The 23,370-nt window shown below is 30.6% G+C and overlaps 3 protein-coding genes across 4 annotated transcripts; 1 reads left to right on the top strand and 2 right to left on the bottom strand.

Annotated features, from left to right (window-relative positions):
* Positions 1-3,590: 3,590 nt before the first annotated feature.
* On the top strand, positions 3,591-5,906 carry LOC101204118. The gene is made up of 4 exons (XM_004139277.3): positions 3,591-3,745; positions 3,870-3,946; positions 4,080-4,170; positions 5,598-5,906. The coding sequence occupies exons 1-4, from the start codon at positions 3,714-3,716 to the stop codon at positions 5,626-5,628; spliced, it is 231 nt and encodes a 76-aa protein (XP_004139325.2). The 5' UTR covers positions 3,591-3,713; the 3' UTR covers positions 5,629-5,906.
* A 172-nt stretch (positions 5,907-6,078) lies between these two features.
* LOC101204939 (EG45-like domain containing protein 2) lies at positions 6,079-9,222 on the bottom strand. Of its 2 annotated transcripts, XM_031881140.1 has the most exons (4): positions 8,822-9,222; positions 8,398-8,704; positions 7,585-7,631; positions 6,079-6,684 (listed from the first exon to the last, which is right to left on the bottom strand). In XM_031881140.1, the coding sequence occupies exons 1-3, from the start codon at positions 8,952-8,954 to the stop codon at positions 7,625-7,627; spliced, it is 447 nt and encodes a 148-aa protein (XP_031737000.1). In that variant the 5' UTR covers positions 8,955-9,222; the 3' UTR covers positions 6,079-6,684; positions 7,585-7,624. The 2 variants fall into 2 exon arrangements, with proteins under 2 accessions (XP_031737000.1, XP_004139328.1); XM_004139280.3 differs by lacking the exon at positions 6,079-6,684 and having other exon boundaries at positions 7,475-7,631; positions 8,822-9,199.
* Positions 9,223-10,661: 1,439 nt separating this feature from the next.
* LOC101204697 (26S proteasome regulatory subunit 8 homolog A) lies at positions 10,662-15,111 on the bottom strand. The gene is made up of 9 exons (XM_004139279.3): positions 14,839-15,111; positions 14,242-14,339; positions 13,398-13,622; positions 13,204-13,266; positions 12,951-13,114; positions 12,452-12,608; positions 12,259-12,357; positions 11,440-11,550; positions 10,662-11,353 (listed from the first exon to the last, which is right to left on the bottom strand). The coding sequence occupies exons 1-9, from the start codon at positions 15,035-15,037 to the stop codon at positions 11,213-11,215; spliced, it is 1,257 nt and encodes a 418-aa protein (XP_004139327.1). The 5' UTR covers positions 15,038-15,111; the 3' UTR covers positions 10,662-11,212.
* Between the last annotated feature and the right edge of the window lie 8,259 nt (positions 15,112-23,370).

The raw sequence follows: 23,370 nt of genomic DNA, 5'->3' as shown, positions 1-23,370 counted from the left end.
TTGTTCGTAGCGTCAAATAATAAATTCAAGACATTTCTAACGTAATAGCAGTATATGATGATAGAACAAAATATTGAGATAGACATTCTTGAAAGAGTGATCGTTAAAGGTTTGTTTTGAACACAAACTTAAAAGTTAGTAAACGATTAAAAGCTTGTAATTTAACCTCTTCTTGTTGCTGTTTTGTCATGATAGCTAGACAAGTTCTTGTTGTCATTTATTAATTTACCATATTATTTTAAAAACTATTGTTCAATATCCTCACTTTTATATACCGACAAGATATAGGGAAAAATAAAAGCAACCTACCCTATTGAAAGCAAAACAATTGAACAAAGGCCCATTTCATGATAACAAAACAAAGGCAACAGAGAAAACCATGATAAGAAAAAAACAATATAAGAGGGAGAGAGAGAGAGAGAGACCCAATTTGAAGGACTTTGGGACATCAATTTTTTAGGGTATACCCTAACAATGACACTCCACTGCCTACAACCACCACCAACCGACATTGAAAACCACTCATTTTGCCCTTCAAAACCTTCCAATTTCATTTAACTCTCTCCCTTTCTCTTTCACTTTGGGACCTTTTACTTTTATTAGGCTAATGAGCTTGACCCCCCAAACCCTCTAGGGTTTTGGACATTGTCCTTGTTATGGTTCCACCCCTTACATTGTAAACATGTTATTGTTGGTAAAGTTCAAGATGATCTCAACATCCCCTAGAATATATAATATGTGTAGTTATATTTATTAAACTTCAAATCATGTATGAAATCAATTCAAAAACCATACTCAAGAATCTACAGTACCTCGTCATTCGGTCTTTGAAATCATGATATAAATTATGTTGTCTAATAGTTAACCTCATCTCTCACTTCCACAAGTTCTTAAATTAACCTAAGACATTTAATATTTCTTTGAATATTCAATATGTCTCTCTAGCTTATATATATTGTATAGTGAATAAAATTAGGGTTTTCACTCCACAAATGAAAGGGAAAAGACTTTCCAATAGACCCATTTCATGTTTAAAGGGATACCCTACATCATCAACTTCTATCACATGGCGGCTCCCAAATCTATTCAATGGGAACGATGTGGACACCCCTATATAAAAGAATAAAAAATATCTTTATCTTTTTTAACCCACCAAAAGAGGAAAACATTTACTTGGTCTTACCAACCCATTTCAATGGGTTAGATTAGATTCCTGTCTAGCTAATTGAACTAAAACATACTAATAACAATGTCTATTTAGTCTTTCCATTTTGCAAATATTTTAAAACATCACCAATTTCTTTTATTTTGTACCTAATAGATAGTCGTTAGTTGGATTGACTAAATACTTTTGCCACCCATATCCTAACTCTACTTTTAGGTCTTGCTTCAATAATTTTATTAACCACTTGAACTTTTAATTTTGTGTCGAATGAATCTCGTTGCTTCTAGACTATATATCTAATCCTATAATAGGATCACCATCATCATCGGTTTTTAAAAAATATGATTAACATATAATATAAACGTTTAAAATAAGATATATTAAACATCATGATTTAAAGTTAATATAAATAAATAAAATATTTTAGTGTATTTTAGTTAAAAAGTGTTTGAATATTATTTAGGTAGCCAAATTTAGTTTAATTTCATCTGAAATATTTGGTTTTACAAATTTACTAGAAATATCCATCAACACCCATGCTTCACCTTTTAAGTCTTTGGTTGAAGTAGACATTGACAAAGACAAAGACAAGTCAAGTCGTATAAATGCAAAAGAAAATTAAATAGAAAGAATGGGGCTTTTGAAGGGCTAAAGAAGATGAAAACGAGGGGGGTGGAAAGAGGCATTAGGGTTTGGGGGTTTTGGTGGATAAAGTTCATAAGTGATATCCAACAAAAACAAGTGGAGGAAATTAAGAAGTGCCATTTATTGTATGTACCAAAGTTTTTTAAATCCTCTAACTATAGCTAACATTTAAAAACTCATGTGGGTTTCACATGAGAGGCATAAGGGCTTTAGGGTTTTGTTGGTTATGGGTATGTAGTTGTCTTTCTTAATTAATTTCTCTCCAATTTTTACTCTCTCCTTACCATTGATATCATGTTGAGTTACCACACGTAGTTTAGCAATAATCACATATAATTCTTCTTTTAAAGTCATCAAATTCCATCATAACTCGTATATATTCATCATTAAAACAAAATTCACTTTTAATGACGTAGTAAAAGAATTTTTCATTAATTTATAACAATGTATTAGAAAACATGTTTAAAAAAAGTTGGAAAACTTCACTACAACTAGATACATTTAGGGTGTGTTTGGAAGTGATAGTTGAAGTAGTGATTTTAGAAAAAAAGATTTAGATTGTAACTGATTTTAAAGTACATATGTTTGGTAATAAACTAATTTTAAAATTGATTTTTCATATATTTTAAAATGATTTTCGATTTTTGTGTTTATACCAAAAGTGATTTTAAAACTATCAAATTACTGAAATGAGTATTTCAGGCATTTCACAAACTATATAAAATAAGGTGGTGATTCCAAATTAATCACCTTTTCATACAATCACGAGAGAGGTGAGATGCTTAAAAAATCAATTTTGAGTGATTTCTTGTTGCGATCTAAATTCATTTTTTTTAGGTTACCAAACACCATATACCCTTTTTTTTTTTTTTGCAAAAGTGATTTTGGCTAGTGAAAACGTGTTGCCAAAATTACTACCAAATACATTGTTATACGCTTAGTATACAAATATATATATATATATATATATATATATATATATATATATATATATATATATATATATATATTATTATTTATTTCAAAACTATTTTTTAAATTAATCTATTAATGAATATATTCCAAACACACATTTAGTGAAAACACACATTTAGTGATAAGTTAATAATGAATATGTAACAAATAAAGTTTTATAATGTAATGTTATTGTTATTATTATTATTATTTTGAATGAGAGAAATGGAAACTATAACCTAATATTTTTTACTCTACAATATAATGAATGGTTACTAAATTTTTTGTTATTCCTAATTCTAAAACTCAATCACATGTCTCTTTGTCACTTTGGATTTTAATCATTATTTCATTAATAACCATGCCCCACTAAAATAATAATAACAACAACAATAACATATATATATATATATATATATATATATATATATATATATATATATATATTATTTAGAAAAAAAGAAAAAGAAAAATGAATTTAATTATGTGAAAATGGCCGAGCCCAAATGCTGCTTCCCTTATTGGATCACTACAAAATTTTGGTATACACAAAGTTTAGACATTTTTTTTCTTTTGGAATTTGGGTTAGACGTAGATCTCCTATTTCATTTATTTACCTTTGTAGATAAACTGTGTTCAACCTACACTTACTTTTACTTTTACCTTTACCTTTATACATATGGTTCCTATAACTACATACGAAAATGTGACAACTAAGTAAAATTTATATAAAAGAAAATTCAATGACAAAGTTGGTTTAAACTTTTACTGAACCGTTGGTTCGTATGTTGGGTTTGGTTTGGTTGGGTGAACCCACGGTTTTAGAAGTGAATTAGGTTCGAGACAGAGAGGGGTCGTGAATGAAACGAAACTAATTACCACTTTTTTCCATTCCCGCGGGCTGAAGCTGAAAGTTGTTTTCCCAAAAGCCGCTGGTTCCACCTCCGCCATGGCCCCGCCGCCCGTCGATCCCAGTTCTCGGTCAGTCTTTCAATTACTCTTCTCTGTTTCTTCATAGATGTCCTCGATTCATTTTCATTCTCGTTTGTTTCCATTTTCTGAATCTCCCCATGTGAAAATTCTCTCCTTCTTTTCTTCTGAAAAGGGAGGCTTTTCCGAGGAAGCAATCGGCCCCATACAAGTTCTTGGTTCCTCTCGTTTACGCCCCTGTTCTTCCTCTCAGTAAGTTCAATTTTCTGAGGTTTTCGTTTTTTTTTTTTTTTCTTTTTTTGAGCATTTCTGGTTTTTTTTTTCATCTGAGTTTTGTTCGAACGAGATTCTAAATTTGTGGGACTATTTTGTTTTGTTTTTTCAGTTAGAATTGCGCTGCGGAAAAACCCTGTTGTGAGGGATCGGCTGTTCACGGCGGTTTTGGCTGGTGCTTTTGCCCATGGCTTTTACTTGGTGTATCCTCTTGACCCTTATATTTGCTTTTATCATTGCCCCTATCATATTGAATTCACATTCTTGAATCTTGCGATTTCCATGTTTCTCTGTTCATTTGTTGATGATATCAATATGCATCCGCTGTTCTGTAAATTTATCTTCTTATCTAAGAATTTTTATGTTTGGTCCACCATTGGTTGCTATGTATTGTAGAACCGAATTGGTCACGAAGAAAAGGGGATTTGGCTACATTTTGGTGGGGTATTTAGACTAATGTGGAGTTGGAAATTAACGTAGTCTAAGTTCAAAAGTTTTCAGAGTTTTTGATTGATCCTATTAACTACAAAAGTATTGCAGAAATTGTTGATTTTGATTTCTCTGAGAAATGTGATTTCTCATCATTCTTAGAGTCCGTGAGTATTATGGGCCCTTGGAAAAGGCACAGATGTAAATTACTACTTGATTAACGTCTAGCCGATTAGTCATACAAGTGAAAATCTGAGGAGGAATGAAATCACTATGACTTGGCCTACTCGTCAAAAAGAGCCATACAAATAATAAAGAGCTTAGAGGGAATAAGATCAAGTCACCTTAGTCACCTACCTAATATTTTATACCCGACAAGTTACCTTTTCATGGAACCAAATGTAGTTGGGTTAAACAGTTGACTTGTAAGAATAGTCCAAATAAGCGCAAGCTAGCTTGGACTCTCATGTATGTGTGTGTGTATTCATAAGGTAGGAGGTTAGAGTTTAATTTCGGGGAATTATGTGCTACTTCATAAGGGACGTTCATAGGTTGCTCTGTCAATTTGCTGGGTTTCTAAATAGGTTGCTCTGTCAATTTGCTGGGTTTCTAAATGTTGTTTAGCAATTGACCATGTGATCAAGACTTGGACACAAGTGATGTCCCTTGAGATTTGCTGCTCGTTTTAAAGATAAGCTAGCAATTTCCGAGGTTATTGCTTATTGTCAAAGAGTAACATTATGGGCTCAAGTTTGAAGTCCTCTTTACCGTAGAAAATTGAGTTGTGTTCTTAGCCAAAACTTGTCCACGTTGGTATTCTCACGTTCAATTCCTGCCTGTAACTTAGAAATCCCTCACACTTGAGATCTAGAAAAGTATTATTTGAAGCCTTGTACGTTTGGTCCTTACAAACTCATTGGCCAACAAGTTCTATGGGAATGCTCGTAAATATTCGGGCATTTGTCCTTGCTTGCAATGAAACTTTTCCCAATGACATAATGTAGAAGGTAATAGTATGTATTATGTGATTGATGTTCTCCTTGCTATTGCTTGATTGAATTCCTCTTCACTTTATCCATGTTGGAGCTTAAACTTTCCTCAAACATGAGGTGGATTTTTTTTTAATGGTTTTAAAATTTTAAAATATAATTAAATTGTTCAATTACAAAATTGAGTTGTGTTCCTTGATGAGTATGATCAGAACTGATATCTACGATGCTGAGAGCAAGTAAGCTCATTTTTCCCACCATCACCTGATGTTTGCTGAGAGATCATTATTTACTCCTTTTTCTTTTTCTTTTACTCAATAATTCATCCTATCATTTTTCTTCACTTGTTATTATCACTGGAACAATGGATTAAACTTTACCTGAGGATTTCTGACGGCTAGTTAAGACTTTAGAGTTGTGTTGGAAATAATTACTCAAACCACACATCAAGTTTTGGGGTCCCATTACAAGTTGTTAGTTTGACTACATTTTCTTTCTTATTATTTTCGGAATTTATAGTATGAAATTCTTGAGCAGCTTTCAAATATTTTGATGCATCATTTTTTAAACTTTACATAGGGTATAGACAATACATGTTTGGGGCTGAGTTATAAAAGTGTTTATAAACATGCTTTTATTATTGTAACTTGTGGTTATAGAAAGCTGATTTATTTGTGATTATACATAGAGTCGGGGTCGAATTAATTTATCTTTTAGAGTAGGCAGGTGGACAAATCCCAGAATCTAATTCTTAAAAACCCCTTCACTCCCAAATTGACAGATTTTGACTCCTTTGAATAAAAGAGATGAAAAATCCCCTCCCTCTAATTTCACATTTCAATTACATACACAAATTCAATCCAAACCTTAATCAATCAAGGAACAAGGAACTAAGGTAAGAGATTATTAGATGTGTATTGGATAATTAAGTCACCATCACTTGAATCTTGGGATTCAAAGTCGAGAATGTATTCTATTTCGTATATGGAATTGAAAGGCATTGATTGTTAGTGTTTGAGAAATCAGAAGCTAGGCGAGATGCGATGGCCGAATGGTACATTCCATCATGTATTATACCTCGTCGTCATAATTCGGAGTTGCTTTGCCTTCTCCTCTGTTAAGCAACCGGCAGAGAGTTGGGATTCTGTCACCTTCTTTGTTGAATATGAATCTGGCTCCACGTTGTCACCGATGTAGTCTGGTGGGTCAAGTCTCCATTGAGGCCAACCGTGGCGACAGGGTATGGATATAGGTTTTCGGTGACCGGAGCTGGAGCCAGAGGTGGCAGATGGTTGGATTCTGATAGGGCGAAAGATGAGTAGATTGGTGGTCATTTTCTGGGAAAGGGTGTGTATAAGGGGAGAAGGACGAATTGGAATAAATAGTTTGTTGGTTTTTAAAATTTCTAATTATAATTTGTGCCCTAAAAAAGAAAAACCATAATAATAGTAAATTTTTACTCTTTATTGATAAAGAAAATGGGCTTGAAAATCATTTTTCGTCATTTTATTTTAGGACCCAAATATCTAATTTTAGAGCTTTTTTTAAGAAAGCTTAAATTTAGGGGTTTAATGCTAATTTATCTATGAACCATTTCCACTATGAATATAAATAAACTTTTTGAAAAACATTCGTATAGTGCATTCTTATTTTTCTTATTTAAACCATTAGGATAAAGTAAATAAAGCTTTTAACAACAGAAATTTGCAAATACTATAACATATAGTATAAAAAGATAGAGACTAATATGATATTTTAACCCATTTTGTTTAAAAGTAATGGAACATTAAACTAAATGCTTTTAACTTTAAACGTTAAATTAAACACCCAAACTTACAAACCCAAATATGAAAATAGTAATTCAACCTTAAAATGTAAAATAAGAACAATTTCTTTAGTGATATTAAAGAAAATATCTAAACATCGAGTATTTTCGATTAAAAGTAATATAGGACAACGTTTAATCTCATACTTTTTAGTTGGATAATGAGCTATTCATCTTGCACTAAACCTATTCGATTGTTTTTTATTTAGATTTCTAAATTTTGAGTTTGATTTTAACGTCTCTGTACTAAACCAAATCAAAATCAAAGCTAGAAAAAAGAATTATATTATTACTATTGTTTGCAGGGGGTTGACTAATAAATATGTATTGTTGGAAATTAAAATACAAGAATTATTCGCAATAATTTCACTTACAATTTGTGAAGGAAACCCATTTGTTCATCACATTTACACATCATACCCTGCAATATCAACATTTTCATTATTGGGGACATTCAATACCAAACTCTAAAATTATCTATAATAATAATAATAATAATAATTTAAGCACTTAGAAAGTTGTTTATAATGGTCTAAGAATCTTTCCATCCAATCAGAAAAGTTATTTGCTATTAATTTTATACTATAAGATTTCCAATCTAACTACTCCCCTCTCGTTTACTTAATTAATTAATTATACATGTGAAAAATGATATTTAGATTGAACTAAAATATTTATAAAAGTATAACAAAATTTCATATGAGATATTTTCTCATATTTGATAGATAGATGTCTTCAACTTTTACTTTTATTCTTTAAAAAAATAAAAGAATTGTTATGGTCTTGATAAATACATGTGTTAAAGTATTAAAATATCAAAATGGAAAAATAATAATAATAATAAACATTTTTGTAAATATTTGTCTATTTTTATATTTCAAAAATAACTTTGAGTGATTATAGTCCACTCTAAAAAAAACAATAAAGTAAACTCAATTTGTAGACTATCGTAAATTCCAAATAAATACTATATATTTATATATAAATCATTTATTCAGAAACGTTTGTTTTTTACACAATTTTAAAAAGAAAATGTAAGAAAAAGAAATCAGATTTAAAATTCAATGGTGAAATTTTTTTGTAAATGAAAAGAAAATAGAAAATAGTATTTGTAAATTTATTTTGGTATAGTTGTAAGATTAAAGAAAAGTGAGAGAGAAGAGAGAAGAGAGAAGAGAGAAAGTTACTGAAGAAATTCAATGGTGACGAATTGAACGGTAGCTGAAGAATTAACAATTGCTTTATACGCCGTCGAGGAAAGAGTCATCGTCGTTCCGCGCGCCGTTGGCGTCGAAACAATCGATTCAGTATGATCAACGATCGTAATCTGCACCGTCTGATCCGCCACACACGCCTCCGGTTCCGACGCACTAAAACACCTAACAAAATACTGTCTCCCACACGCCGCTCCGTTCTCCCAAATCCCATCTGCCGCCGCCGCAAACATATTATTCGTCGGAAATTGACTTAAATCTCCCCCGAAACACGCCGTCGCTGCAATATCAACCAAACCAAAATAATTATAATCATAACAGTAATCATTCAAAATCCCCCAATTTTAAAAAATTGAAATAATCCAAGAATTTGTTGGAGTTGAGAAAGTATTCTTACGGGAATATGGCGGAGGGTATTTGGCAGCAGTGCCGACGTCGCCATGGGAGAAATGGAGAAGGAGAGAGATGAAGAGGAAGAACACGAAACAAAGTTGCTGCCATTGTAGAAGGGGTTTTTCTCTGATCAACATTCTTCGAAGGAAAATTAGGGATTTGAAAGTCAAAAATGGTGAGATTTTTGAGAAGAGGGGTTTTTAGAGATCTGGATTTTGGGTTTTCTATGTTCTTGAGATTTGAATAATCTCATTATTTTTTATCACTAATTTTTGGAGGGTTCTTCCATGACAAATAGAGTGGGGACATTTCTTTTTTCTTTATTAAAATATTAATCTCTTTCTTATATTAGGTTATAGAGAATAATATTCCATGTATTTGTACCTTCCAATACCTTCAAAGTTCGATTGGATATTAAGTTCATTTTTAACAATACGTGGATTGATAATGTCAATTAAGATATATTCGTTTTCGACGGTATACTTTTACTAATGTATATCTTCAACTTGAGCTTGTAGATACCTTGTGTAGATGTCACCTCAATTAATGTATATATATATACTTTTCGATCAACCGAATAGAAACTCAAGTGAATTAACAAATGTCAATAACTATAAAACAATTAAAAAAGAAAGGAATATGTAAAGGCAATAATAAAACAAAGACCTAACACAATTACAACAACAAATTTGATTGTTTATTTAATTTAATAAAATTGAATGGATTGATAATGAAATGTATAGTAATAAACTATTTAGGGAAAGAAAAAGTCAAAGAGATATATATCCAATCATTTTCATGCAACGTGAAGGAATTCCCTTTCATAATTTATTGCTCTCTTTACCCTTTTGGCTTTTTGACCAATCATCACAAAGAGAAAATCCCAAAAATAAAAGTTAACCCTTATATTAATCTTTGCTTTCTTTCACTTTTGAATATTTAATATTCATTTCGACCTTGCTGAGTGAATTAACTTTGCAAAGTTATGAATTTACCGTGAACTGAAATTATTTAATAATTTCATTTTATGTAATTATTTTACCACTTTGTTATATTTTGTAAAAGACCCACACATATATATATTGAATTCATTTTATTATTATTTGTCCTTTTAGAACCTGGTTTATGCCCATTGATTTACTAATCAAATATAAATAATAATAAAGAGCTACCATCACATTTAATTTCTTACTCAAAACAAGCATTTTAATTGAAAATTTAAGAAAAAAACAAAAAGTCAGTAAGTTATTTATAATAACATTACCACTAGGTTTTGGAAAATATTTCTTAAATCTCATTTTTAAGTATATTTAATAATGTTCTTTTACAAATTTTGAAAAGAAAGTTACCAGCTTTTCGTTCAACCATTTCAAAAAAAAAAAAAAAAAAAAAAAAATCAAAACGTATATTAAAAGACTTTTGAATGAACTTTACTTATGAAATGTGCAAAAATTATTAGGATATAATTATAATAATAATAGAAGAAAAAAAAAAACAAGTTTCAAATTTCAAATTTTGAATGAGAAGAAGTCGAAATTCGTAATTTCAAATTTTTATATTTAAAAACAACTCTCATAAAAAAAAAAGTAGTCAAACATATTCCTACACTTAATTTCTTCATTATTAATGAAAAAGAGAGCAATAGAATTGACTACGTCAACCGAGAGTCATTCTCAATCTCTTCAGCGTTACCTAAACAATTATGACTGACTAATATTTTTAGAAAAGAAACAAGATTCGGGTCTATATTTTGGCCAAATACTTCCAAAATTTCAATTTTTTTTTTTTTTAATTTGATGGTCATACAAAATTCAAAATTATAGCTAATAGGTATTAACATAAGATTTGAAAATTTAAACTTAACCAATTGGCAATTTCAAAACCTAATCAAGACTATTAAAGACCACACTTAACAGTTAAAAAATCAAAACCTATTAATAAACACAAACCTGGAAGTTTCGAGTCATATGGGAAAAAGAACCTAGAAGTTTAGAGACTAAACATGTAAGCTAGACCTCTTTTGTTTTTCAGACTCACCCAGAAGACCTGGAAAGTAAAGTAATATCGACAAGAAAGCACGAATGTCCTTCAGAACAATGGGTACCACAAATTGACATATACGGCAGCTCATGAGGGGTCCTCCTCCAAAGTATTTACTTTTCAAAGTGGGAATTGGGCAGAGACGCGTTTTAAAGTGTAATAAGGACTTAGAGAGAAGAAGCTTACATTGGAGTGGAGACTGGAGAGGCTTTTGAACTGGTCTCTCACACCCAACAGCCTCATTTAATTTCCAAAACATGTTGGTTGTGGAAAACTGTGCCGCCGTCTTCACTGTGTCGTCTTGCTTTCAAAGTTTTAGTGTGTGACCAAACGGTAAACTACTACTTCAGTCTACTTACTTCCAGAGCTTTCGCAATGACATGTTCTTATCTGTGTCTTTCTTCATAACCTTCGCAACTGCCATCTCGAAATCTTCTTGGGTTACATGAACCCTTCTTTCTCTTAGAGCAAACATTCCAGCTTCTGTGCAAACAGCCTGGAAAGATGAAACGAGATTGACATTGAAGTTCGTTCACCTGAAGCAGGAAAAACTGGAATGTTTCGTGTAGAAATCTAACTGACCTTAAGTTCAGCACCGGATGCACCATTCATCTTCTCAGCAATCTTTTTCAAGTCGATCCCCCGCATTAGATTCATTTTTCTCGAATGTATTTTCAAGATATCAAAACGAGACTGCATTGCAGAAAATACACCACAAGGTCATCATACTAAAAGAGAGTTGATGCTAAAGGGCTATTACACAAACAATCGAAAGTTTGACCTATCAAATACAAAATTGAAAACTAAAGACTCAATAAACATACTTCAAAGTTTTGAGACCTATTTGAAACAAAATTCATAGACGAAACTTGTAATTTAACTTTTTTCATAAATAGGAACCTATATTTCAACTCTGTTCTAGAAGTTGAGTTCTGAGTATTAAACTAAAATATATCTTTTAGGACATAAAGTAATATATACTATAGTTTTTAATTATATGGCTTGCATGAATATGTATAAGATCCATGGACTTTCAGCTGCAGAAATGCCACCATATTTATAAGGGCAGCCTAAGATTCTTTTGAAAGTTTGGGATTAGGTTTGTCTCACTCAGGCTGTTCTTGTCCATTTTGACACCTCTAGAACATGTCACTGTCCCTGGAAACTCCCCGATGGACCTTCTTATAAAGAATAAAATGGCTGAAGAATCCAAAAGAAAGCACCCTTGGCTATTAAAGATTTAGATAGAACTACACTTAAGTTCCACTTTCTTTTACCCTTAATGTTTGTTAATGAACAAACACATTGCGTGTTGCTAATAAATTTCCAAAGTAGAAGTTATCAGAAATTGATTATAGCACTGACATAAAACACGAGGAAAACATTCATAAAGTAATGTACCTCCTCATTAGGGTTTGGGAACTCTATTTTTCTATCAATTCGTCCAGGTCTTAGAAGAGCCTGATCAAGAATATCAATCCGATTTGTGGCCATCAGAACCTGTAGATAAGCTGGTAGTTAGTACATCAAATCAACAAGCATAACATATTTATAATTTCTTATAAACTATTGTATAAAATTCAGCAACACAAACCTTGATCTTGTTAGATGCTTCAAATCCATCCAGTTGGTTAAGAAGTTCCAGCATAGTTCTCTGCACCTCACTATCACTATTACCAGACCCAGATTCCATACGAGCTGACCCAATACTGTCAATTTCATCCATGAAAATGATAGACGGAGCATGTTCCCTGCAGAAGTGAATAAAAAAACGTGTTTCATTCATAAGTTGATATTACAAAAATACACGTCATTCTGAGAAAGCATGAAGTAACAAAAACATAGAAGTCAAGAAATTACATTTTCCATTGAATTATTTTTTAGTGAATATAATAAGGATGCCATTAACAGCACGGTTAACAATCAGATTATACCCTTCTTTATTTATTTACTTATTCTTTAGGTGGTTGAGGGTTATCTCATCAAGCAATTTATTCATAGAGAATAAAGAAAAGAATATTAGAGGAAGACCTTAAACTGTATCCAAATGTTCAATTATTGAAAACAAAAACTAAAAGATATTCAAAACAGACCTGGCCATCACAAAAAGCTCTCTAACCATCCTAGAACCCTCTCCAATATATTTCTGCACCAACTCAGAACCAGAAACCCTAATGAAAGTACAATCAGTGTGATGTGCAACTGCACGAGCCAATAGTGTTTTCCCAGTACCAGGAGGCCCATATAGCAAGACACCCTATGCATGATTTAAGAATGAAAAAAAGAGTGAGATTAGAGGAAAATATATCAGCAATTAGAAACAGTACACTGCACACTCGATTTTACCTTTGGTTGAGCTATTCCAAGACTTTCGAATAACTCTGGATGCTTGATTGGAAGCTCAATGACCTAAAGAAGAATTCAATTGGAAAAAATGAATTAATGATTTCAAGTTTCAAATATAGGTCTGCAGTAGAATCGATCAACATCCTACAAGCAATGAAGGTAAATCAGGGAATGGAAACTGATGAGAGATATACCTCTTTTATCTCCTTGATTTGCTGATCAAGACCACCAATCATGTCATAAGTAGAATCAGGGACCTTTTCAACTTTCATAAGATTCACTAATGGATCTACTTTGCTTGGCAGAACTAAATGAAGAACATAACTGTCGTTTCGAAGAGCAACCCTAGTTGATGGGGTGATTTTTGTGATATCAATGCTTTTATCTATATCTACAACATATTTCCCTTCTGGATGTACCTGTAAAGAAAATGGAAGAAGTTGAAAAATAAATGTAATATGCACCTGTGACATGTAGCTTTACAATAAGCATCCTAGCTCAAAACCAATACATCCTTTGAGTCACAAATTCTAGACACAAAACATTAAGCAAGCTTAATTCAAACCACAATCCCCAGCACGGGAAAAATGGCACACTGAGGTTATTAAAAAAAATTAGAAGTCAAATGTGAAACTAAATTTCCCTTTCCAAAAGGATGCGAAGGATTAAAACTAAAAGTCTGTTCAAAACAACATAATATTTTTTATGTAAAACAGACATGGTTTAAAATATGTGAGACCATTCTGTACAAAGTAAATATGAAAACATTGCCTTACTACTCACTAAAGGTTGAAATGGAAGTTATCGACCACATATTCTCTTTACACATATATAATATTATCAATTCTTCCAGTCACTCTAGTGGAAAAACAAAAACCATTCTGAACAATGCATCTTAAAAACAGAAAATCTCCACCTGCATATCCATTCTGTAACCAATATAGATAGCATCGTACAGATAACACACACGGGAATGTGGATGTAACTGGTGGCTATGTCTTCAAGAAAAACATACATGACTTTCCTATGATCACTCACCTTCACTAAAACCTTATTCTTTCCCATGACTTTGACCACTTCGCCAACATAGGATCCAGGTTCTTGAAGCAGCTGAAGTTCTTCACGAAGCAACCTCACTACAAAATTTCAACCAGCACAACTAGTTTTATCAAATGTGATACAAGAGCTAGAACATCAACATAACATAATCCTAAACCATTCACGATCCTAACAAATAACACAAAATTGATTTACCAAAACGTATTGATATCTAACACAAAACTCATGTTGTCTGGTAGATTCATCTGACTATTTCACATTTCCACGTCGCATAAAAAAGAAAAGAATTATCCATATCCTACTTTAAAAGAATCAAGAACCCTAGTTTTGAATTGAAGTCGGTTTCTTAATCTAGAGACCCGAAGTTTTATCGAAACATTGACAACAATCGAAGAAAAACATTCCAGTCTGCAAGTAAACAAAATTTCACCACACGAAAATGCAAATCATCGTTGATCTAACAAAGGTATGCTGATCGAGATAGCTCTCCGACCAAAATCTATAAAACTACTAGCTATTACAATTCCAAACCCTATAATTGGAGAAAAGGAGATACGGTTAAGTAATCAGTGTTACCTCTAGAGTTGAGCTCGTTTCGCTGAGCTTCAAGACGATTGAGATTGTGAGTTTTGAGGCGGAGTTGAAGCTGGAGGTCCTGAATGTGTTGAAGATAATAATGCCTAAGACCTTCGCCGTGCTTTGTCGCCGGCTTGGCGGAGCACGTGTCTTCACTAATGGCCTCCGGTAGCTTGGTGTCTAACTCCATCGTCGCCATCGAGAATTGAAGATGCTTGTTCCTGAAATGTTTTGTTTCTCTTTCGGTGATTTGCACATGGAGAATATTAGAGAGTCGGCTCGAGATATTTATAGACGGGCTGGCTCAAAGTTAGGCCCACTAATGAGCCTGCTTACGGCCCATGTATTATTTGGGTCATTCATCTCTACATCTACAGTCTAAAGAGCCTTCTACATAAAAGCCTTAAAAATGAGGCCCATGACGAGTCTATAACTAATATACTATCACTAATATACTACTAATATAGTATGTTGTAAATGTTCAATTATTGATTGACTATAGTTTATTCTACTCGTAATTTCGATAAATTTTGTTATATTTATATTTTTAAAATTTTTTATTATATACTTAATTATTATTTCTGAAATTGTTGGCCAATTATAATTAACCTATATTTTTTTGATAAATAATAAATAATAAATAATTATAATTATAATTAAATAATGTCTCTTTGGTCTTATATTTTCATTAATGTATTTATATATTTGAGGCAAGAATTTGACATAATATTTTAATTTTGCCAAAAAAGACCCAAAAAGGCTAAAACAAACTAAAAAGTTCAATTTTTTAAAAAACTAAATCTCACTAGCCAACCTTGTTCAAAATGCAATGAGAAAAAAATGTTTAAACGAAATTTAAAAAAATGATATTAGTTTTGTAATATAAAAACTTCAACGTGCCATTTTTGACATTTTCTTGTTTTTTTTTAAACACGATAACAAAATCGCACGTAAAAATTGACTTTTTGATTGATTGATATAAATTTTTGATTGCATCTCAATGCACTTTTGTTTGCCCTAAACTAAAATCTAATTAAGAAGAAGCATGAATCAAACTCATTGATTGATTTGCCTTTGTCAAAATAAAAAAGCATTAATTTTTTTAACTTTTATATACTCATCCACATTTATTGGCTTATTTATTTAATGTGTAGAATATACCATCCAAAATTCTCATTTTGACTTCTAAAAATTAAATTAAACATTGACTTTCAAAATAAAACTATGAAATTAAAATAATTGGTGGTTGAAAAAAAATATGAAAGTCAATCTCTCTTCCTTTCCCTCACATTTTAAGGTATAAATACCTTATAAAATTTCTCCAATTTTCTCATCCCTTTCGAGTCTCAAGATTATCGTTATTATTTCCTCTCTTAATCTTTTCTAAAAAAATGTCTATCATTTTGATGATAGTTGATCATAGTGATTTTAGCATTGTTGATGCTAATTTGATGAACATTGAAGATGATCATCACAATAGTACGAATGAGTATAACTATCTAACGCCCTGTTTTGAAGGTAAAGATGATGATGAAGACCCAATTTACGATTATGCTCCGGCTGCATGATTTAATGTGTATAAATGCATGAGTACTACTACGGCCAGAGAGTTGAATCATATAAACATTTTTAAGTTATTTTCAGAAACAAAGGAAAGAAAAAGTGAATAATGAATGTTGTGTTTGCTTAATTTTAATTTTGATATCCATGAAAGAAAGTTTAGTCTTTTAATAAGTTGTTTCTTTTTAGTAAATCTATGTTAGAAAGAAAAAGAAGTATAAGTCACATTAATTAATGTGAAATAATCTTTGAAAAAGGAAAGAATTTGATTGTTGATTTATTGTCCTCACACTGTTATTCTTTTCATTATTATCTTTTTCACATTTTTTAGATGAATTACATATAAATTACTTTGCTTGATCGTCTTTCAATTATTTAAATAATTTTATTAGATACTTTTATAGCAATACTATTTTGGTTCGGGGTCGAGATCCAATAATCATATATTAAGTGAACACGATGTTACCATATGAAAAAAAGTCCAATGCAAGATAAATGTATTTACTTAAATCTTATCATAGTCCATAGTTATAAAGGTTGGTTCTAAACTTTTTAAAATATATTCTATTTTAATTAATTATATGTGTAAGTTCAAATTTTAGTGTAGATCGAACACAAAGCGTGCAATATCGAACGTAGAAAAATAGAAAAATTGTGTATTGAGAATTTTTGTTAAAGGGGTATTTACAAAAGAGTATTAATATAGATCTAATAATAGAATAAAATAAAATAAGGTAAACAAATATGTTCTTAATTAATTTGATTTAGAAACTTCTAAGTTTACTTAACACATTTAAAAAGTTAGTTAGGCTCCTCTAAAGAATTAATAAACTATATCTACACCCTATACTATATAATAAATATCTAAACCCTAAGTGAAAAGATCCAACAATCAAGAAAGAGTTGCATGCTTTCAACTTTCAAAAGATATATAATTATCTTTAAATAATTTTAATATTTTCTAGAAGTATCTTCCAACCGGGTATATGATCTATCGGGAGTTATGTTAATATCCTCCGATGGAGTTTACTACATATCTTACGACGTTTTTTCGATGAATCATCCAACGACGTTTGTGTCATCAAGAGTTAACTTCCAACACCTTTTTGAACATTTTTCAGTGAATGCATGTGTCGGAGGAGAGTTGTTCTTTTTTGTATTTTTTGTTTCTAAATTTAAACTCATAGACACAACTAAAAAATGTATAGCAATTACATGTTAATTATATATCGTTAAGATATGTTTACTTTCAACCTATTAGATACTATTTCAACGATATTTATTACATTAGTACATAGTAAAATACTTAAATAACTCATTCTTTACACAGTAGGGTTTTTAGTGTATACATATATACTTAGTTTAAATGGTTATTAAGTCATTGCTTTTAATAACAAGCAAAGGCTTAATTTCTAGCAAGATAATTACTAACAAAGTTAATGAAGTTTAAACAATTTGTTCTTTATGGGGTTGGCCTTTTTTATTTATTTAAATTTTAATAATATTTGGACGGTGACCCTTTGATCTTTGAACTTTTTGATGAAGAGTATGCGTTATGATCAAAAGCTAAGTTATGTTCATGTTTACGGTTGATTTTTTCAGTATTGAAACTTTAAAGGATATGATTACAAATGATATTCATGATCAAGTAAATGAGTCAAAAAAAAAAGTTAGATATTCAATTTAAACTCTAGCTTGTTACGGTATAAATTTAAACAAATTTTTTTTGTATATTCAGAAGTTACTGACAATTTAAAATTAGAAAGAGATCCAAAATAATATACCGTGAATATATGCATGATTTATACGTTAAAAACCAATATATGCAAAAAGATATCTAAATAAATTAATTTTATGCCTTTGCAAAATAAAAGGGAAAAAAAAGGAGAAGAAGAATTAGTCATTTGTTAGATAGGCCCCTAGTAAAAATTTTCTAAAAAAGAATAAGAATATTCAAGTGATTAATTAACTAAGGAAAAGAACATGAGAGATATATTCTTGCAGTAGAAGTGGTGAAAGCAGGTTAAAGATTCGAGGCTCTTGAGACTGTGAAAGGACACATAAATTATATATATGAGTATACGAATGAATGTACGACATTCAATTACCTCAATTCTAATAAAATAAAAAGCTATGACAATACTTAAAATGTTGTCAACAATATCATGTAAACAATAATATTCGTAAATTATAAAAGCAAGGCCTTGAGCAAAGTCATGACTTTCATCATTGTCCTTATCGTAGTCCCGTCCTGTGACAAATGTTTTGGACAAGTAGTCATACTCTTGTGTGCAGTGCTTGACACCTTAACAAACATTGTTCTTCATATTGTTGTAGCGAGCGAAACGTGTTGATAAGTTTGAATTGAGTTATTGAGTAGCAAATAGATTAGGAGATGATATTTAAATATAAGAGGGAAAAGTTGTGTGAAGTATTAGAGTGACAGTGAACACACGTCACCTCTAGATTTTAAATCTATGAAAGCTCAACATATACTAGATAAAAGGAAGGGGGCAATTTATATATATAAATCTTGAGTTACAATATATTGATTAACTTGGCTAAAATGAAACCCTATTTTTCTAGATATCTCCCTATTCACTTTAAGAAAAGTAAACAAGAAAACAATGTAAACTATAGTCATAACTCATGCAGCTGGAGCGTAATCGTAACCTCCATCGTCGTCGTCGTCATCACCTTCTCGTCTTATAATAGTTGTAGTTAGATTAGTAGAGAATTGTCGGCTACACTTGAGATCTTCACAAGCATTATTCTTGATCATCGTTGAAGCAACCAACTTGGAAATAGATACCATATTGTTGAGAAAGAAAGAGATATCAGAAGAGATGTAGATATCAGATGTTTGGTTAGGTTTTAGAGATTGTAGTTATGAGTAGAGAATAATGCAGAAGAGAAAATGGTTTAAATAGAGGGGAAAGAGAGGGTGAAATGGTTAAGGTTTTAGGGCACAAGGAAAACACAAGAAAGAATGTGGATAATGAACAACAAAGAGTGTCCAACGCCAACTTTCATGTGGATGTGGCACTTTGCAAATTGACAACTCATCAAAAGTAATGTGTTTAACGCATTCCCAATGTTTGTTCACCAAGTGGACTCATAAAGAAGAAATATAGAGAAAGAGAGAGACAGAAAAAAGGTTCTTGCCATCTTTAATTTGAAATGACATTACACACAAGAAAAAAGCATCTAATATAATGATATAAAAGAGGTTAGTTGATGCCTTTTTTTTCCCAAATTGGTGTGATCACTACTGCTTCGATCTTTGGCTTCCCAATACTTCATCGTTCATTTTCTCAAAAGTAAAAAAAAAAAAAGAAAAATCAAATAAACGAAAACTATGGTTAGCTTTCAATTTTTGGAAGAAAAAAAAGTACTAAATCATGTGGGATTTTAAAACCAATTAGTAATAAGATGAGTAATAATCGGTATATATCTTTCAAAATCTTGAAATGTTTTCCGATGATGGTGCATCTTTTCTTTTGGGTTCACCATTTTCTTGGATGTTAGATCATTTTTCCTTTTTAACGAAAGTCGTTCAAACTTTATAGACTATAATATCATATAATGTAAACGTAAGCTTTCATTCCAAAGTTACTTGACAAAGAATTAGAGAAATACATCATTACTTCTCTCAAATGTTGCATTTGTTTTAAAATTTGGAATCCCATAATTTATCTATCTATTATGGTATTAGATCCCATTTAATCAAAACAAATAGTCTTCCAAAAACACACTTGGATTCAACGGAAGTAGTAAATAAAACATGAAGAGATCTCACTATCATTTTAAAAACAATATTATCTATTTTTATTTGCGTGATTGAAAGGAGATGAACCCTAAGTATACGAAAATATGATTAGAAAGAAAGAAATGTTATTACATATTCCAATACGATGCATCTTTATTTTCAATGGTCCAATTATAGAAATGTTAAGCATTCTTAACCTTGGAGCAATTATTTGTTGGAGTTATAATTGCAATAAATTTTTATAGGATGCATGTGAGTGAAGACACTCTAGATCTTTGACCATTATATAACGTCGTTGAACTCATGGGATATGGTATTCCGTACTTTTGTATTATTACCCTCTTTTCTATTTTACTATATTCTTTAACTGTATTTATTTTTTTTGGACTGAGAATAATGAAAGATATCTAGATTTGGGTTAGTAGTATATCAAAATTTCCCACTTGAGAGTTATCTACTGACATTGAAATATTCTTGTAACAAGTCATGAATTGAAAAACAATATTATTAATTAATACTTAGATGCAAGAGTTATGTGAAAAAAAAAAAGATGCATAAAAGAAATTAATATAAATATCCTCGTTTCTAGACTGTTTTAGCAGTTTTGAGAGTGATTTTAGAATCATGATTAACATCATTTTTTTCATATATTTAAAATCATTCAGAAATATATTTTTTTACTCAATTATTTAAATTCAATTTTAACAATATACAATTTTGTTTGAAAGTGTAGAAAATCTAATATTAAATGGGGGTTTCAAATGATCTAAAGGTGTGTTTCTTTAGAAGAGATAGATATTGAGTCAAATGAACTAATTATTGGTATGCAACTTTTCTATTTTCAAGTAAACCAAATATCAATTAAAAAAATGTGCAAAGACAGTAGTTAGAGTGGAAATATATATACTTTTCCCAAGACTTCCCTCATAAATTTCAAGAAAAGAAATTTTAGATATATATATATATAGAATGAATATGCATGAATATATTTTACTTTAATTAATTTAGAACTAAACAATTATTTTCTAAGAAATTAATCATATTTTATAAATATAAACCCATATATACAAATTCTCTCAAAATTTAAATAAATATATATATTATTATTATTATTATTTATGCATTGACTAGGACCTATACAACAAATAGAAAGATATTATGGTAATACCTTTGAAATTTGCTAAAACTAAAAAAAAAAAAAAAATACATTGGACTCATTAAGATTAATTATGACTCTTATTGGAAAACATGTGAGTAGGAAAAGTAAATTTATACCATATACATGTACAAACCAAATGCATGCATACAATGGAAGAGTGCTTCTCGGTTACATTATTTAAAATTTAAACTCCTACTTCTCATTATGTAGCTCACTTTTTTTAAAAAAAAACAAAAAAACTAAGTAAAGGCTTTAATATTTGTCTTGTCATCCTTCTAATTGTTGATATAAACTTGATATAGTTAGGTTTCATGCGGCTGGAGCATAATCATAATCTCCGTCGTCGTCGTCGTCGTCACCTCCTTCTCGTCCTATAACAAGCGTTGTTGAATAAACAAAATCATATTGTCTTTGCTCAACATTTTCATGCACATGATTAATCGTTGAATCAACGAATTTTGAGATGGAAACCATGTTTCAAGAGGGGGATTTGGATTATTGAATCTATAGGTAGGAAATGCATGAGAGAATTAGGGTTTAAATAGAGGGGAAAGAGTGAAGAAAATGGTAAGCTTTTAGGATATAGCAAGGGAAAAACACAAGAAAGAATGTGGATAGTGAGCATCAAAGAGTGTCCAACACCAAGTCTCATGTGGTTTGTGTCACTTTTCAAATTGACATGTCATAAAGAATTGTGTGTTCAGCACACATTGCCAACATTTGATCACCAAGTGGAATCATAAGTAGAAATAGATAAAGAGAAAGGGGTATGGTTGGTAGCGCACACACACATATATATTGAAGGGACCTACACATAACAAAAAAGTATGTAAAGGGTATGTTTAATATTGATCAAAACAAGTTGAGTGGATGCCTTTTTTGTCAAATTGAAATGATCAAAAGTGTTTCTATCTTAGGCTTTACGATGTAGTCAATTGTGCATAGTGTTCTTCAAAAGCAAAACACAAGTATATAAATAATATGGATCTCTTTTTCATCACTTGGACCAAATACAAACCATTTTCAATTAATATTTTATAAGTGCAAGAACGATTTGGGTAATCACTTTCTTAATTATTAAATTAGTCAAAGATTATATATAAATAGATTTATGTGCATGGAGGAGAAAGGTTTAAGTTAGAAAATGAAGAGTTCATTTAGTTTAACTTTTCAAGCGTTTTTTTTTTAATGTTAAAGTGTTTAACAACTTTACGTTACAAATAACTTTTGAAACAATTTCAAAGTATATTTTAAGAACTTTTATCAAGAAACTATTTTCATACACATAGTAAAATGAACCAAAATATCTATAAACGTAATAAAATGTTACGTAGACATTTATATCACCGATATACTATAAGTAGATTTTGATTTATTTAAAAATATTTTTTTCTCAAGTTAGTTGAAATAAAATTAATATATATATGTCGCTCTCGTCGGGGTTTGACAATGATTCCTTATTCCATGAGTTTTTTCTACCTTCTCTTTTGGTTGTTGAGAATATAATCTACACAATGGTGACATTCTAACAACATTTATAGGAATCTCATTTTTGAACTTTCTTTCATTATTTTTTTTGGAGAGATGCAATTTCTCTATTAAAATTGAAGGTTTAATTTCTTATACACAAAATTGTTATTGTACATAGTTGTAATAGAAGACAAGAAAGGAAAAGGCAAAATAAAGTTCACATGCTTAAATGAGATCATACAACAACTAGGACAGAGTTCACTTTCAATTTTCAAAGATAACAACAAAATCTGCCATATGAATTTCAATTTGGTCCACACTTTAATAAATAACACATTATTTTGTGTCAGATTCTTAAATACATTTTGATATTTTTTATTGAAGCTAAGGTCCACATGTAAATTTATTTCTACAATTTCCATGATTGAGACATATTATTACTCATTGAATTTTCAAAAAAAAAAAAGAAAAAGCAATAATCTTTTCTTCCATTTTTGTTAGTTATGAGATTATTTGACATAGAACTATATAAGTCAAAAAATTATATGACCAAAATATTATTTTTCTACCTTTG

This window comes from Cucumis sativus, chromosome 2 (genome assembly GCF_000004075.3).
Source record: "Cucumis sativus cultivar 9930 chromosome 2, Cucumber_9930_V3, whole genome shotgun sequence".
Taxonomy (NCBI): domain Eukaryota; kingdom Viridiplantae; phylum Streptophyta; class Magnoliopsida; order Cucurbitales; family Cucurbitaceae; genus Cucumis; species Cucumis sativus.
This window is presented reverse-complemented; position numbering and strand designations above follow the sequence as displayed.